General features: G+C 41.8%; 1 protein-coding gene and 2 pseudogenes across 1 annotated transcript; all 3 read left to right on the top strand.

Moving 5' to 3' along the window:
* Window positions 1-2,360: 2,360 nt before the first annotated feature.
* On the top strand, window positions 2,361-2,503 carry LOC139478054 (U1 spliceosomal RNA; annotated as a pseudogene).
* A 1,538-nt stretch (window positions 2,504-4,041) lies between these two features.
* On the top strand, window positions 4,042-10,524 carry LOC139477943 (uncharacterized). The gene is made up of 4 exons (XM_071260391.1): window positions 4,042-4,313; window positions 5,889-6,045; window positions 9,624-9,921; window positions 10,403-10,524. Exons 1-4 carry the CDS (start codon window positions 4,042-4,044, stop codon window positions 10,522-10,524), a joined length of 849 nt encoding a protein of 282 aa, XP_071116492.1.
* Window positions 8,340-8,482, top strand: LOC139478045 (U1 spliceosomal RNA; annotated as a pseudogene).
* Window positions 10,525-16,461: the final 5,937 nt, after the last annotated feature.

Genomic DNA, 16,461 nt, shown 5'->3' with positions numbered 1-16,461 from the left:
GTCTACAGGGTGGCGGGACATTGTCCTCTGTCTTCGGACTCCCCCCATTTTGTGTTTTCTTTTTTCATCATGACTGCCATTTTGAAATCGATAAATGGCCCTTGGATGTCGGAAACTGACCCAGAGATTCGGAGGAAAGTTGTGAAAATGGATTTTACTGGACTGGTCCGTTTTGGAGTGAACCGTATTAAGGCGTTCTCAGCCATCTCAAAGTTTGTTGGAGCAGGAAATGTGGAGAGACTAGCAAGGAGAGATAAACCAACAGAGTTGTTATTTCACGGTGACATCAGAAGAACTTGCTGAGAAACTTCACGATCTGTCGTTCAGTAAAGTTAATGACAGACTTTCTGTGCACTTTTCCCTAGTGAATAAAGTGAGATCCAAACTACGAGTGCACTGGCTCCCTGAAGAATATGGACCTGAATTTCTGAAACGCTTTTTTAAGGATTATGGGAGAGTGCTATCAGCACAAGATGAACGCAGTGCAGAGGACTTTGACGAACGCTGTTTTCTTGCTTCGTTTGAGATTTGGCTGGAGTCAACACTTGAAGACGTGGTACACATACCACACGTCATAAATATCACTTCCAGAAATGGTGTTTTTTCCGATTCTTGTGACAGTGCCAGGAAGAGCGCCTCTTTGCTTAAGATGCCAACAAGTTGGACATGTAAGGCGGGAATGCTCAGGTGCCAGGAGGAACATGATGACCGCACCCCCTGTGCAGAGAAAGTCCTACTCTGATGTGGTGAGCAATAATAAACAGGCAAGCTCCTATAGAGATTATGAAGTGGAAATTGAGCAGGAGATGAAGCAAATGGAGGAAGCAGCAGCAAGGAAGGATTGGTCACATCAGAACCCGACAGAGGAAAAGAAGAAGAAGGGGACTCAGCCTCCAGATGACAGTTCCAACAGCCAAGGAATCCATTCAGACAGTGCCAGTTCACACTGGGTCTTCAGAACATGTGCCAGTCATTCAGGGAGAGGATTCAGTAAGTATTCAGGATGTGCCAGTTGAGGATGTGCCAGTTGAGGATGTGACAGCTAGGAATGAGGATTCGCAGATCAATGTTAGTAGTAAGACTACGAATGTGAACCTGCTTACTCAGGAGGGCCAACAGAGAAAACGACCGCGGTCACCAAATAACAAAAACATTGGAGCAAAAATGGTGAGAGACACACGTAGAGACATACTAAGAAGAGAAGCCAACAACTGGGAAAATCAAGTGCAACAGACAGTATCACATAACAGACCTAGATATGTGTGATAACAAAATGTTAACGATTTGGACATGCCCCAGGACAATGATTATGGATATTGGTTTAAGTGTTATTGCATTCTGTTGACGATATGGATACGACCTTGGATTACGATTATTGATCAACAATTTACTATATACAGCGTTTGCTGGGATCCCCTTTTGGTATGCATATTGCGTGTTAATATTTTATTCATATGCTGCTTTTACAACAATAGATTGTTATGTAACTTATGTTTCATCATCATTTATTATTGTGTTTGTTTGGTGATATCCACCAAATTATTCTACATAAATTCTAATGTATAAGGTTGCTACAATAAATTGTGCGGGGATAAGGGGTAGTACCAGAAGGCGTGTGTTGTGTGAAGAGTGGAAGAGAATGAATGTTGATATTTTATTTATGCAAGAATGTCATGTGGCCTGTGTGAAAGAAGGAGAGACTGTAGAGAAAGAATGTGGATGTAAGGCCATCTGGAGTTTTGGTACCGGAAATGCACGTGGAGTTTGCATTTCATTATCTCATAAAATAAATTTTAAGATTGTACATTATTTCCATTATGATTTTGACGGCAGGCTGTTTGTTTTAGATATTGATATAGATAATAATTGTTTTAGGCTTATAAATATTTATGCACCTAACCATTACTCAGAGAGACGGGATTTCCTATTACCTTTAGAAAATTATTTTGTTACTCGCTGTCTCGTTGTTCTTGGGGGAGATTTTATTTCTGTTTTATCTACTGTTTTGGAATCCAAATTGTGGTACGGGGGAGGGGGGGGGGGGGGGGGCAACTATTTTGAAGCGTTACCTAAATTTATATAGATTAATAGACCCTTTTCGGGACTTACATAAAACTTAAGTTATGACAACGTGGCGAGGTGGAAATATTAGCTGTCGGCTAGATCGATTTTATATCTCTGCTCCATTAATACCGGCTGTCAAAAGTTGTGATGTTCAGCCATGTTCCATTTCTGATCACGACTATTGTGTTCTAGTTTTGGAGGTTGATGATAACATCTCTGTAGGACCTGGTTATTGGAAATTTAATAATTCTTTGCTTAAAGACAATTTTTTTGTTTCAGAATTTCAGAAATTGGGAATCTTTACATGTTCAGGCTGTGAGCCCCGGCCGAGACCTTTCCATTGCACATCGGCTTGGTTGACCCCTGCGATCATCCCAAATGTGGACGACTCGGGTGTGCAATTTATAAGTGTGGGGGACTGCGTTCTCGCTTTCCCCTGGAAAAAACAATCAAAAATAGAATTGCCTTTTTTTTTTTTCATTCTGTTTGTCTATCATGACATGTTCAGTAGTTGTTGTTGTTGATGTTGTTGTTATTGTGGTTGTGTTTATTTTGCTGAGTAGCTCCCAAGCAGAAAGGTAGGACCCGGAAGGAAACTTGGGTGTTGACATGGAAGTTGCCTCCCCTGGGTACCTGGCGTCAGGTGCATGTCTATGCAGCCTAAAATGCATATAAAGCCATTTCTGTCTCGTTTTTCCTGTCAATAATCTTTGCATAAAGCGAACGTGTGAATGTAGTACCATGTACAGGGAAGTATACACATGTTTGAACAGAAATGGAATATATGTGAGGTGTTGTTTAAAACACACCTGAGTGAGGTGATGTGTATGTTTGTAGTGATGATTAGGAAGCTACAGCTTCTAACATTCCTACATGGCACAGGCTTTACAGCGATCAGCAGGAAAGTATTGAGTACTAAGTTGACTTTTTTCGATACTGGGCTATGGGTAGGCTAGACTTCTTGTCCTTTGTCTTCGGGCTCCCCCCATTGTTTTGCATCATTGCAGCTACTCAGAGTTCAGGGAATGGCCAATGGAAGTCGGAGACGATCCCAGATATAAGGAGGAGAGTGGTAAAGATGGATTTTGTTGGCCCAGATCGGTTTGCTGTGACAAGATTCAAGCTCTTCCCTTTGTTATTGGATACCTGTGGTGATGGTTTTGAGAGACTAGCAAGGCGGGAAAAAACAACCGAATGGTTTTTAACAGTGGCATCCGAGGAGCTAGGAGAACATCTACACGATCTAAAATACAAGCGTCTGTCAGACACTTTGGGCGTTCATTTTTCCTTAGTGAACAAGGTGAGGACATCAGTTCGTGTACACTGGCTCCCAGAGGAGTTCGGAGCAACCTTTTTGGCACAGTTTTTCAAGGATTATGGGAAAGTATTAAGTGTGGAGGAGGACGTTGGCAGGGACAAGTTCGACAAAGGGTGCTTACTTTGATCATACGAGGTAATCTTGGAAACGTGTTATGAAGACGTAACTGCTATTCCTCATTTAGTCAACATCACCGGGAGAAGCAGTTCATTTCCACTTTTGTTCACAATGGTGGGAAGGCCTCCTCTGTGTTTGAAGTGCCATGAGGTAGGTCATCTGAGGGAAGAGTGTAAAGGAACTAAAAAAGTTGACATGCCACCAACCTCTTATCGTCTTCCCAGAAAGAGATATTCTGATGTTTTGAGAAACAATACTCAACCTGATTCTTATGTTAATGAAGAAGAAGAGATCAGGGTAGTGAGTGAGTGAGTGAATTGGGTTTAACGCCGCTTTTAACATTATTCCAGATATATCGTGGCGTGTCAGATTAATGTGGGAGGAAAGCCCGAAGTGATGCAGGTCGAAGACGTTTACCACTTCGGTGAAACCCACGAGCACGGGTATGGTGCTGACAAACCTAGAAACATAATTGGGGCGAACCGGGATTCGAACCCACAATCATAGGTTTCTGGCATGTCCAAGGGAAGATCAGCATAGAAATGAAGGAGATCGAGGAGGCAGCGTCAAAATATGACTGGTCAAAGGACGTGCCATCAGAGAAGACAAGTGTTCCTCAAGAAAAGGATGTGTTAACAGTGGAGAATGATGAGACAGATATCTTACAGGAAGATCTTACAGAGGCTGAGAATGCTGTAGATATGGAGGAGGCTCCTCAGTCTGATGTGACAACAGAACTAAACCTTTCACTCAGGATGGATTTCACAGGAAACGTCCAGGTTCACCTACCAAACAAAAAGCTAAAGCCGCGAAAGTAGTGAGAGACACCAAGAGACATAGAACAGCGGGAGAAGGATGAATGGAAACTCAGGACCCAGGGCATGGTGGACACAGATGACTCTAGTACAACAGAGAGCATCACGTAAATGACGTAAAATGTGTGTTTCCGAACTTTTGCGAATGATTTGGACATGATCCTGGACGATGGCTATGGTTGACGATTTGGATAAGCCTTTGGATTATGATTAGAGATAAGCGATCTACTGTATACAGCATTGGCTGGGACCCCTTTTTGGTATGTATGAACACTTATATTTTACTTTCCTCATATGCTACTGATTTAATTACAATTGTATATTGTTATGTAATTTTCACTTTATCATTGATGTTTCTTTTGTCTAATAGTAGACACATACGTGTAAGGTCCTATGCAACTATTCTGAAACGATATCAAGATTTATAATCATTAGTAGACCCTTATCGAGTGTTACATAAAACTAATGTTAAGACAACATGGCGAGGTGGACATGTTATTTGTCGGTTTGATCGATTTTATGTCTCTGCTCCATTAGTTCCGGCAGTCAAAAGTTGTGATGTTCAACCATGTTCCATTTCTGATCACGAATATTGTGTTCTGGGTTTGGAAGTTGTTGATTGCATCTCTGTATGTCCTGATTACTGGAAATTTAATAATTCTTTGCTTAATGACAAATCATTTGTTTCGGAATTTCAGAAATTTTGGGAATCTTTATATGTTCAGGCTGATTTGTCTCTTTCCGATTGGGATGGTTTTAAAGCTCAAATTAAAACGTTTGTTTTGGCGTATGGGAAAAAGTTAGCTGCCAATAAAAGACAGATTTTACAGCAGCTTCAAAGGCGATACAGATATCTGCTGACTGCAGAAAGTCAGAGGCCTGGGGAGTATGTAGAGCAGTTAAAAGCGATCAAATCACAACCTTATGACTTTCATTATGATAAGGTACAAGGAAGTGCAATCCGCTCCAGAGTGCAAGTTCTAGAAAATAACGAACAGCCATCTAAACATTTCTTAAAGTCTGAATTTATGCGCTCTGGAGATAAAATCATTCGTGTTTTGGAGAATGGTTCTGAAATCTATGACAAAAATGACTCTATTCGTAACTATTGCAGGGAGTTCTATGAAAACTTATATACCCCTGAGGAAATTGATGATTTTTACTCTTCAGAATTTATTGAGGACTTGCCTTTCTTGGATAGGGCTTCAGCTGGTAGTTTAGAGGGAGCCGTGACAAAAGAGGAGATTTTATTTGCTTTAAAACGGATGGATAACAATAAAGCTCCGGTGCTGGATGGTTTAAGTAACGTTTTGGCCATTATTTCAAGTTATTTTAGTACATATTTATAATTTATTAATAAAATTGGGTACTGTTAGCAATTCTCAAAAACTAGGTTGTATCTCTCTGTAATGTAAGGACCCTAAAAGTCCTCAATTGTTACGCAATTGCCACCCTATTAATCTGTTTAACATAGATTACAAAATATTATCTAGAGTTGTACAAAGCCTGTTATCATCAGTTATCGCTGAGATCGTGCATCCTGATCAGACATGTTCTATGTGCTGCCATAAAAGGCAGAAGTTCTGGTGCCAGCACCTGGTCGCGGTAAGCAGCAGCGTTCACGTTGCCACGGATGACAAGAAGCCTGGAACGTGCATTGCAACAGAGAGCACCAAACACCATGACACTTCCGCCTCGAAGTCTGTCAACTTCCTGTACACAACATTAGGGGTAACGTTCATGTCGGCGCCTACACACCCTCGCCCCACCATCAGCAAATTGAAGATTAAATCGGGATTCATCACTGAAGGCGACTTAAATCCAATTTGTAAGTGTCGCTGTGCCCACAATTGACGTTGACGTCTGTGTATTTGAGTCAGAATCGGCCCGCAGTCTGGCCGTCGTGCTTGAAGGTGAGCAGTTCTCAGACGGTTTCGAACAGTTTGCGCACTCAGTCTACCCCTAAACAGTTAATTTCTGGTTGATGTAGTCGTCATAAATCGGTTATGGAGGTGACGTAAGACTATCTGACGATCCTCTGCATGTGACGTCACACGTGGTCGACCTGGCCGAGGGCGATCAGCGGTGGTACCCGTTTGCTGTAGACGCGTCTGTTAATCATAAACACTCCGTCGACTACAACCAATCGTCCTTGGGACTTCAGCTACGGACGTTCCCGTCTGCAACATGCCGATGGCACGTTCACGTTGCAAATTTGAAAGGCGTGGCATGACAAATGGCCGTAAAGACTTTTGTTTTCTTAGGTTTTTCTTTTTTTGTTAATGACTGCTAACAAGTATGGCTGAAAACACGTGAAAAAACACTTTTGCCACTGTAGTGCTGTGCACATAATTTTGATTGATTCACCTGTACCTGAAGACAGCTGTGACAAAAGAGGAGATTTTATTTGCTTTGAAAGGGATGGATACCAATAAAGCTCCGGGGCTGAATGGTTTAAGTAAAGAGTTTTACATATTGTTGTGGCCGTTATTTCAAGATATCTTAGTACACATTTATAATTTATCAATAAAATTGGGTACTCTTAGCAATTCGCAAAAACTTGGATGTATCTCTCTGCTACGTAAGGACCCTAAAAAATCTCAATTGTTACGCAACTGGCGCCCTATTATCCTGTTAAACGTAGATTACAAAATATTATCTAGAGTTGTACAAAGCCGGTTGTCATCAGTTATTGTTGAGATCGTGCATCCTGATCAGACATGTTCTATCAGAAGCAGATCAATAGCAGACAACATACATCTTCTACGAAATGTAGTTGATTATGTGGAGCAAAAAGGGGATTATGTGGCCTTTGTTTGTCTTGATCAAGAGAAGGCTTTTGATCGGGTAAATCATGAATTCATGTTCAAGGCCTTACATCAGTACGGGTTATCAACCTGGTCAGCCTGTTATACAATAATGCACAAAGTACAGTGATGGTAAATGGTAATGTCTCGGATACATTCCCTGTGAGGAGGGGGGTCAGGCTAGGCTGCAGCCTAAGCCCTTTGTTATATGTTTTAGTTTTTCAACCTTTTGCCATCGCAGTAAGAAGTGATACATTAATTAAGGGTATTAAAATTCCCGGCGTTAACGAGGACGCCAAAATGTCTGCCTATGCTGACGACTGGACTGGTAATTGTGCGAATGAGATGAGTGTCAGACGTTTGCTAATAATAGCAATTGTAAATATGCTCGTTTTGCTCTAAATTGGATAGGATTTTCACTTAAAAATATCAAACCAGAATTTTCTTCTAATTTATTACCCCATTCTGCAAACATGCCAGCATATTGTACACAATCACAAAAGTTATCCGCCACCATATTCAAAGTCTCTTGATTTAACGTGTGGGAATCAGAAATACGAAATGTGATGACGTATGACTGAACTAGGCTTCCATAGTTTCATGAGCCCAAATTTGTCCAGATACCACAAGGAAAGCGTGCTTTATGTGTTGCTGCAGTTCCCCTACCCTATAAATAGTGAAATTCAAATTTTAGACACGTGCTTTCATTTTGCTCCTGTGTGAGAGACCCGTGAAGATTCCGGGGTAGAATAGGCCTTCAGCATTCATATTGCTCAATGACTCGTTTATCGATCCATTATTAAAAACATTCTCCTGGCGGCTGCTACATGATATTGTACCCACAAAGTTCACCTTTCTGTGAACGACACTCTTTAATTAAAATATTTACCTTTCTATAATTGTGATATTGTATCTGCTTTATTGTGTATTGTCAGCAAATGGGTTTTAGATCTATCTTTTGGCTTAATTGACCTTAACGCTAACAACATTTGGTTTAATCAGTTATCTTTTTGCCATTGTAAATATCAGAACAGTATCATTGTATACCTAGTGTGTTTGGCGAAGCATCAGATTTTGGTTGATCGGTGCAATTTCAAACATGGTAGAAAGGGGGTGACTAAAGAAAGTATTGTTGCCATTGTTTTGGAAAGATTACCTTTTCGAATGGTCGTAGATAAGGCCTGTTTGTCTAGGGCCTTTAAACGGAAATAAACTTTATTAACAAAAGAGCAAGGCTGTAGGCCCAGGGTGAGACCTTTCCATTGCACTTTGGCTTGGTTGACCCCTGCGATCGTCCCAAATGTGGACGACTCGAGTGCGCAATTTATAAGTGTGGGGGACTGCGTTCGCGCTATCCCCTGGGAAAAAAACAATCAAAAATAGAAATGCCTTTTTTTTCATTCTGTTTCTCTATTATGACATGTTCAGTTGAGTTGACATGGAAGTTAACTCCCCTGGGTACCTGGCGTAAGGTGCATGTCTATGCAGCCTAATATGCAAATAAAGCCATTTCTGTCTCGTTTTTCCTGTCAATAATCTTTGCATAAAGCGAACGTGTGGATGTAGTGCCATATACAGGGAAGTATATACATGTTTCAAATGAAATGGAATATATGTGAAGTGTTGTTTACAAGACACCCGAGTGAGGTAATGTGCATGTTTGTAGTGATGGTTAGGAAGGTGCAGTTTCAAGTATACTTACCTTGCACAGGCTATACAATGACTTTACGTACTCGAGAATCCATTTTTGATTACAGGTCTACGGGGTGGCTGGACATTGTCCTGTGTCTTCGGACTCCCACATTTGTGTGCTTTAAGATGGCGACTATTGTTAGAATCAACAGTGGACCAAGGATGCACAAAACGATCCTCGACGTCAAAAAATGTGTTGTTTGACTGACATTCACGAAAGGAGACCGGTTCAAAGTTACCAGAATGGCCATTTTCGGGTATCTTACAAAAATGTGTGGACCAAGATCAGTGGAGAGGATTAGCAGGAGCGAAAAAGGAAATAAATAGTTTGTTACCATTATCACAGAGGAAGTGGGGCAGATGTTACATGAGGTAGAGTTCCAGAGATAAGTCGTGGAATTATCTCTCGTCAACAGAGTACGTACCATGCAGAGGGTACATTGGCTCCCAGAGGAATATGGAGAACCTTTCCTGGCCAGACTACCGTTTCCATATGGAAAAGTACTTTCAATTAAAGAGGAGAGGAGTTCTGAGGAAGGAATGCAGAACCTTTTGCTCGGGACATATGAAGAAGTAAGGAAACTTCCTCACCTGCTACACGTCGTATGAACAGATGGATCGACTTTTCAACTTCTCTTTACTGTCCTGGCCGACCTCCCCTGTGTTTTAAGTGTGAGAAGGTTGGCCATGTGAGAAGAGACTGCACAAATAGATCAAGAACATCACAACCTTCGGGAGGGATTAACGTCATTGTATGCAGATATGGTTAAGGGGAAGAACAAAAAAACAGATTTGTTGTATATGGAATAGCAAGAAGAACAGGATCTAAATAGAGGTCCTGAACATGACTGGTCAGCCTCAAAGAGCACGGAGAACACACTCTACCTTGACAACCCAGAGGAAAGGTCACCCTCACAGAACTTACCTTCCGAGATTAGTGCCCAAGAAACTGTTAATCCAGAGACTCAACCGTTGACTGTATCGGAGGACAGAAACATATCCAAGATGAACACTGGCCCTGCTGAAAGCACAGGGAGGAAAAGGACATCATCTCCTATAAAAACGCAGGAGAAATCAGCGCGAACTGTCTCGGATACGATGACAGTTAGTATCAATTATTCGGATGTTTCTGGGAGTCCTGGATGTCGATTCGGATATGTCAAAACCTTTAGTTTTGTAATTACCCTCACTTTATAGTCTACCATTCCATGTGTACATAGACTATTAGGAGCCAAGCACCTATTCTTTTAATCATCATTCCTTTCTTCATCACCGCTTTCATTTAATGTATATTTTATCATGTCCACTGCTATCTTTCAAGGTGTCTGGGATGCATTGTTCTTATGGCAATTTAAATGTAAATAAACTTCATTTAAAAAAAAGCAGGAAGTATTGAGTATTTATTTATCTTCTTTCATACGAGTCTACGGCGGGCTGGGCATCTTGTCCTTTGTCTCCCCCCCCCCCCCCCCCCCCCCCCCATTTTTTCCGCCATGGAACCAGTACTTGTCAGTGCAAATGGACCCAGGATGTCGGAAACATTCATGGAAGTTCGTAAGTGTGTTGGAGCCACACCCGTATTCTCCCAGATGCGCCTGCTACAGCTGAACCTGTCATCGCCGACCTCGAAGCCATCAATGCAATTAATACAACTTTCAACACCATGTACGGCGACATGGCATCGAGCGAAGGCTTTTTTGACCGCCAATGACTACATCCCATGTGAGTGAGTGAGAGATGACCAACGACGCCATCATTGACATCGTCGCCATCATTGACATCGTCCGCGGGCAGCCTGACGATGTTAACACAGATAGCACAATGGATGAAGTGAGTGAGTGAGTGAGTAAATGTTGCTTTAAGCCACATCAGCAATATTCCAGCTATTCTTGGTTTGAAAAACAAAATCAATTTCCTTTAGTCAACATTATTTAAAAGTGATGACGATTACTAAAACCTCAGTCCCTTATCACAGTAAACAGTAAAAAAAATAATTTAAAATCTATATATTTTCATAAAGTTTAATTTCTTTCAAATAGGCTAAAATTACTTCGTTAGAAACGATATTGAAAAGTTCAGAAATAGTTTGAACTGTGTAAATACGTTGACGAATAAGTGCAAAATCCACACATTCCAACAAAAGGACTATGGCAAGGTATACTTTGAGGGGGATCTTCTCCCTTCAACAAAAAGGAATGCGTCAAATGACTGTGTCCAATACGACACCTTCTGATTACAACTTCATCCTGACAACATAATCCAGTAAGGGCAATATTTCTGATCAAGAGTTGTATGGCATGAAGCTTATTCCATACATGTTTTTTCCATTTTTGCTGCCACAAATGGCCAACATATTGACAAATAACAGGTTTTAGGTCAGTATATGGAGTGAGTGAGTTGGGTTTAACGCCGCTTTTAACAGTATTCCAGTTATATCACGGTTATCACGGCGTTAGTATTTGGAACATTACCTCTCGACACAGATTTCCCAAGAGCAGCTTTAGCTGCAGAATCTGCTTTAGAATTGTCTTTGATGCCAACATGATTGGGAACCCAACAAAAGATGATGTCATTGTCAGCCACAGACAAATTCAAATGATATTTCAAAATTTCAACGAAAAGGGGATGGTCAGTTTTGCAGTTCTTGATTGCCAGTAAGCAGGATAAGCTATCAGAAAAAATGATAAAATTGCTCTCCTTTGAACGTTCAACAAACAAGGGCGATGTCATATGTCAGCGGAAATCCAGCAAGCTAACACCAAAGGGTTACAGGAATGTTATATACTCTAGTAGATCCAGAGGATCCAGATTAGCCCATGAGCAACCGCCTTCTGCGTATATGCTCTAGGCAAGTATATGAAACAACTTTGTGAACAGAAGACTATTCAAAAAGTAAACGTACAGTGTCAAGACTTCACAAAAACTTCATAAACAGGGCTTGACATGACCAGCCGATTGATAGAGCCGGGCCAATTCTACCACCCGTCTTGGTGAAGTAAGGGTCGAAGTTGTGTGTTGGGCTAAAGGAACACTGTTCCTGGCTCCAGTGCCCTCAACCACCAAAATCCCTTCCTCCACCGACACAGGGACGCAACCCACGGCAAACAGGTTGCCCAATTCGGTCGCCTTTTAAGACCAGCAATAGGGTGCTGTGGAATCTTTCTGCCCCGGTTCTACACGAGGGAAGAGTTATTAGCGCCACCCAGCACTCACCACGAGTCCCGCCAAGATCAAGGGAGCTTCGTCGGGGTCTCTCTCCATCCGGCGGCGACCCGTGAACTGGTTTGTTGTTTAACGCCCCACTCAGAAATATTCCAGCTATATGACGGCAGTCTGTATATAAATCAAGTCTCCAGACAATCTAGTGATTGATCCACGCAATTGGGACCGATGACATGCATCATCCAAGTCAGCGAGCCTGACCACCCGATCCCGTTAGTCGCCTATTACGGCAAGTATGGGTTGCTGAAGACCTATTCTATCCCGGAATCTTAACGGGTCTTCAGGAGAGGGAGAGGAAGGGGGTTACATATTCTCCGCCGTTTATTGCCCCTGTCAGTACTGAAATTGAGAAAGATGTTTTTGCGGCTCGTAACTACAGGGCGGGGGAGGATGTGTGCCAGCTTATTCCTAGGAATGGGGCGGGTGAGGCGGAGTGCAGGTTGCTTTGAAATAGGAATTGAAAACATTTTGTAGTGAAAATAAATAACAAAATGTGCCAGGGTTTTAAAAACAAATTAGCTATAAAACGTGAATTGCCTTGGCAAGAATGAAAACCATCACCTCTGGGTTAAGATAGCAATTTGTTTGTGAGATGAAAAACGCCCCGAAAACCAATTTAAGTTACAAGGGACGAACCAATTATTAAAGTCCTGGATGTGGAGAAAAATAATAGGTTAATTAAAGTGATTTTAAGATTTAGAAACCGGATTTTGAAACAGACTGAAATGTCCACCCCTGAACAACCTCTCCGAAAGAATAATAGGTTGGATAAACAAATCTTCAGTTTTAAAAAGTTAAAAAGGCAACTTATCTGGCCCATTGTTTACAACCCACCATAGCATTGTCTAGACAATTTAAATGTCCCATCGAACATATCCCGTTTCTGGTTGGCAACAAATTTAAAAATGACTGAAAATTACAATGACATAATAAAAAAATTGGTTGGTTTGCTGTTTAACGTCACACTCAGCAATATTCCAGCTATATGACGGCGATCAGTAAATAATCGAGTCTGGACCAGACATTCCAGGGATTGACATCACGAGCACCGATCCTCGCAATTGGGATACGATGACATGCATCAGTTAGCCTGACCACCCGATCCCGTAGGTCGCCTTTTACGACATGCATGGTTGCTTTAGACCAATTCAAACCGGTATATTCACGGATGTGCTGCTACTGTACATAACACTGTGAACAGAAATATGTTGCGACTGTATACACATATTTATCTATAGTATTATATAGTACACCACTCAGGAAAGGTAAATTAAATCGAAACAAGCGTATAGTTGAAAAGGTTATCTATATCCCCCGCCCATTTTAACACGTTATGGTCCCAATCCTGGTAACTGACCCAACATTTCTCTTAGCCCATGTCAAAATAGCTGCAATGGAAATTCTAAAATAAACATCTCTAAAACTCCTTAATATCAAATGACACTAGTTCAGTATGCGCTTTATATATAGACATGCAATGTTTATCAGGGAAATATTTAACCGTGTATTTGTTATACTACTTATGTAAACCACTCCTATATGTCATGAAAACATAACAAAAAGTCTAAAAGTGCTATATATCAAAAGGCACCAGTTCAGTATGTGCCTGGAAGACATGCAAAGTTTTGTAAGAAAGTATTTAACGGTTTTATAATTACACTCTGGAAACGGAACACCCCCCCCTGTAAACCTCAAGTCCAACTTATTGCCATAGAAACGTGAAAGATAAAAATGTCTAAAATTCCTTAATAGCAAGAGGCACAAGTCCAGTATGTGTTTGATAAACATGCAGAATTTTTGTTGGAAAGTATTGAATGGGTTTGGAGTTATGCTCCGGAAACAAACTCTACCCTATAGAACAACAAGTCCAACTTGTTGCAATGGAAACTTAAAAAATAAAAATGTATAACATTCCTAAATAGCAAAAGGCACCAGTTCAGCATGAGTCTAATAGATATGCAAAGTTTCGTAGAGAAATATTTAACTGGTTCCGAGTTATGCTCCAGAAACGATTTCGGCACGCGCACACACGGACGGAACCCATTTCTATATATTTCTATAATTAATTTTCTTTCATAAGAAAGTATACATTTTCCAGCAATCACGGACGTGGCGGTAGAGCTCTTTTCTCTTTGGATAAATCATTGATGTCAATCTAATCAGAAGACACCACGTCATGTGCATCCGTCACCAATAGCTGTCAGTCATCCCAGTTTGCGTGCGACTATATTAGTTTGAGTCGGCGGGCCGAGGTTTATTCTGCTCTTTCACTTCATCGAGAAACTGCAACAACGATGCCAAGATCGAGGGAGCTTCATCGGGGCCTCACCATCCGGCGGCGACCCGTTAAGATTCCGGGGTAGAATAGATCCTCAGCAACCCATGCTTGCCGTATAAGGCGACTACCGGGATGGGGTGGTCGGGCTCGCCGACTTGGTTTGATGCATGTCATCGATCCAAATTGCGTGGATCGATGCTCATGATATTAATCACTGCATTGTCTGGTCCAGACTCGAATATTTGCTGAGTCCGGCTTAAAATTTTACCAACCAACCGGCCGCGGGAAAACTACTCCCCCTGTCCTTTCCTCTTGAGGTTACCAAGCCTGTATATGCCACCAGCGAAGGTCATGTCATCCCGACCAAAGATCTCTTCGAAGAGTACAAGGCCAAGGTCTCTGCCTTAGACCTCAGCTTGCAGACACTCTCCGACCGATTTCACTCCTTCGCCATCGCCTACGTTGGAGCTCCACGCCGTGGCTATCGTATCTCGCAGGTTAGGAAAGGTCGAAATTGGGAGGGGGGGGGGGCTTTGGATCGGGGTTCTTTTGGCAGAACCTTTGGGTTATCCATTAATGGGGTATAGGACTCGTATGTCAGTTCAGGGGAGGGTTTGTTTGTTGATTAACGCCCCACTCAGAAGTATTCCAGCTATATGACGGCAATCTGTAACTTGATCAAGTCTAGACCAGACAATCCAGTGATTGATATCATGAGCATCGATCCACGCATTTGGGATCGATGACATGCATCAACCAAGTCAGCGAGCCTGACCACCCGATCCCGTTAGTCACTATTTACGGCAAGCATAGGTTGCTGAAGACCTATTCTATCCCAGAATCTTAACGGGTCTTCTGGAGAGGAAGGGGGTTACATATTCACATATTCTCCGCCGTTTATTGCCCCCTTCAGTACTGAAATTGGGTAAGGTGTCTTTGCGGCTCGTAACTACAGGGCGGGGGAGGATGTGTGCCAGCTTATTCCTAGGATTGGGGCGGGGGAGGTAGAGTGCAGGTTGCGGGAGTATAATAGGCAGAATTTGACTTTTCGGTTAAATTCTTTGCTGGGGTTTGTGGTGATGAGGAATTTGTTTTGGACGGCCATCGGTATTTTCAGGGTGATCTTGTACACAAACCATGAACCACTGGTTTGAATATCCAAATTGCAAAATTCGACGGGATACTATTGGGGGGTCGAGGGCTAAGGATCAGAGGGTGGAGGCACGGCGCTGGAGATTCACGTTGTGCACCATCACGGACGCCAGTGCTGGCGGGGAGTTTACATGGAATTACAGAGACTACCGCCGCGGACTCGAAGCATTATGAGCGACTCTTGACCAAGTTCTTGAAAAGGGCACACACACATGTTCCAAAGGAAACCTTTGAAATAGGAATTGAAAACATTTTGTAGTGAAAATAAATAACAAAATGTGCCAGGGTTTTGAAAACAAATTAGCTATAAAACGTGAATTTCCTTGGCAAGAATGATGTGGAGAAGGGTAATTTAGGTGATTTTAAGATTTAGAAACCGGATTTTGACTGAAATGTCCAGCCCCTGAACAACCTCTCCGTAAGAATAATAGGTTGGATAAACAAATCTTTAGTTTTTTAAAGTTAAAAAGGCACCTTATCTAGCCCATTGTTTACAACCCACCATTGCATTGTCTAGTTAATTTAAGTGACCCATCGAACATATCCCGTTTCTGGTTGGCAACATATTTAAAAAATGACTGAAAATTACAATGACATAATAAAAAAAATCAGTTGGTTTGTTGTTTAACGCCACACTAAGCAATATTCCATCTATAAATAATCGAGTCTGGACCAGACATTCCAGGGATTGACATCACGAGCACCGATCCTCGCAATTGGGATACGATGACATGCATCAGTTAGCCTGACCACCCGATCCCGTAGGTCGCCTTTTACGACATGAATGGTTGCTTTAGACCAATTCAAACCGGTATATTCACGGATGTGCTGCTACTGTACATTACACTGTGAACAGAAATATGTTGCGACTGTATACACATATTTACCTATAGTATTATAGAGTACACCACTCAGGAAAGGTAAATTAAATCGAAACAAGCGTATAGTTGAAAAGGTCATCTATATCCCCCGCTTATTTTAACATGTCATGGTCCC

The sequence above is a fragment of the Haliotis cracherodii genome, unplaced genomic scaffold (genome assembly GCF_022045235.1).
Source record: "Haliotis cracherodii isolate W230 unplaced genomic scaffold, xgHalCrac1.p SCAF_38, whole genome shotgun sequence".
NCBI classification, from domain to species: domain Eukaryota; kingdom Metazoa; phylum Mollusca; class Gastropoda; order Lepetellida; family Haliotidae; genus Haliotis; species Haliotis cracherodii.
This window is presented reverse-complemented; position numbering and strand designations above follow the sequence as displayed.

Coding starts and splice junctions, on each gene's coding strand:
- LOC139477943 (XM_071260391.1), top strand. CDS start 4,042: ATGAAGGAGATCGAGGAGGCAGCGTCAAAATATGACTGGTCAAAGGAC. Junction 4,314..5,888: donor AAAAAGCTAAAGCCGCGAAA/GTAGTGAGAGAC, acceptor CTGCCATAAAAG/GCAGAAGTTCTGGTGCCAGC. Junction 9,922..10,402: donor CTCGGATACGATGACAGTTA/GTATCAATTATT, acceptor GTATTCTCCCAG/ATGCGCCTGCTACAGCTGAA.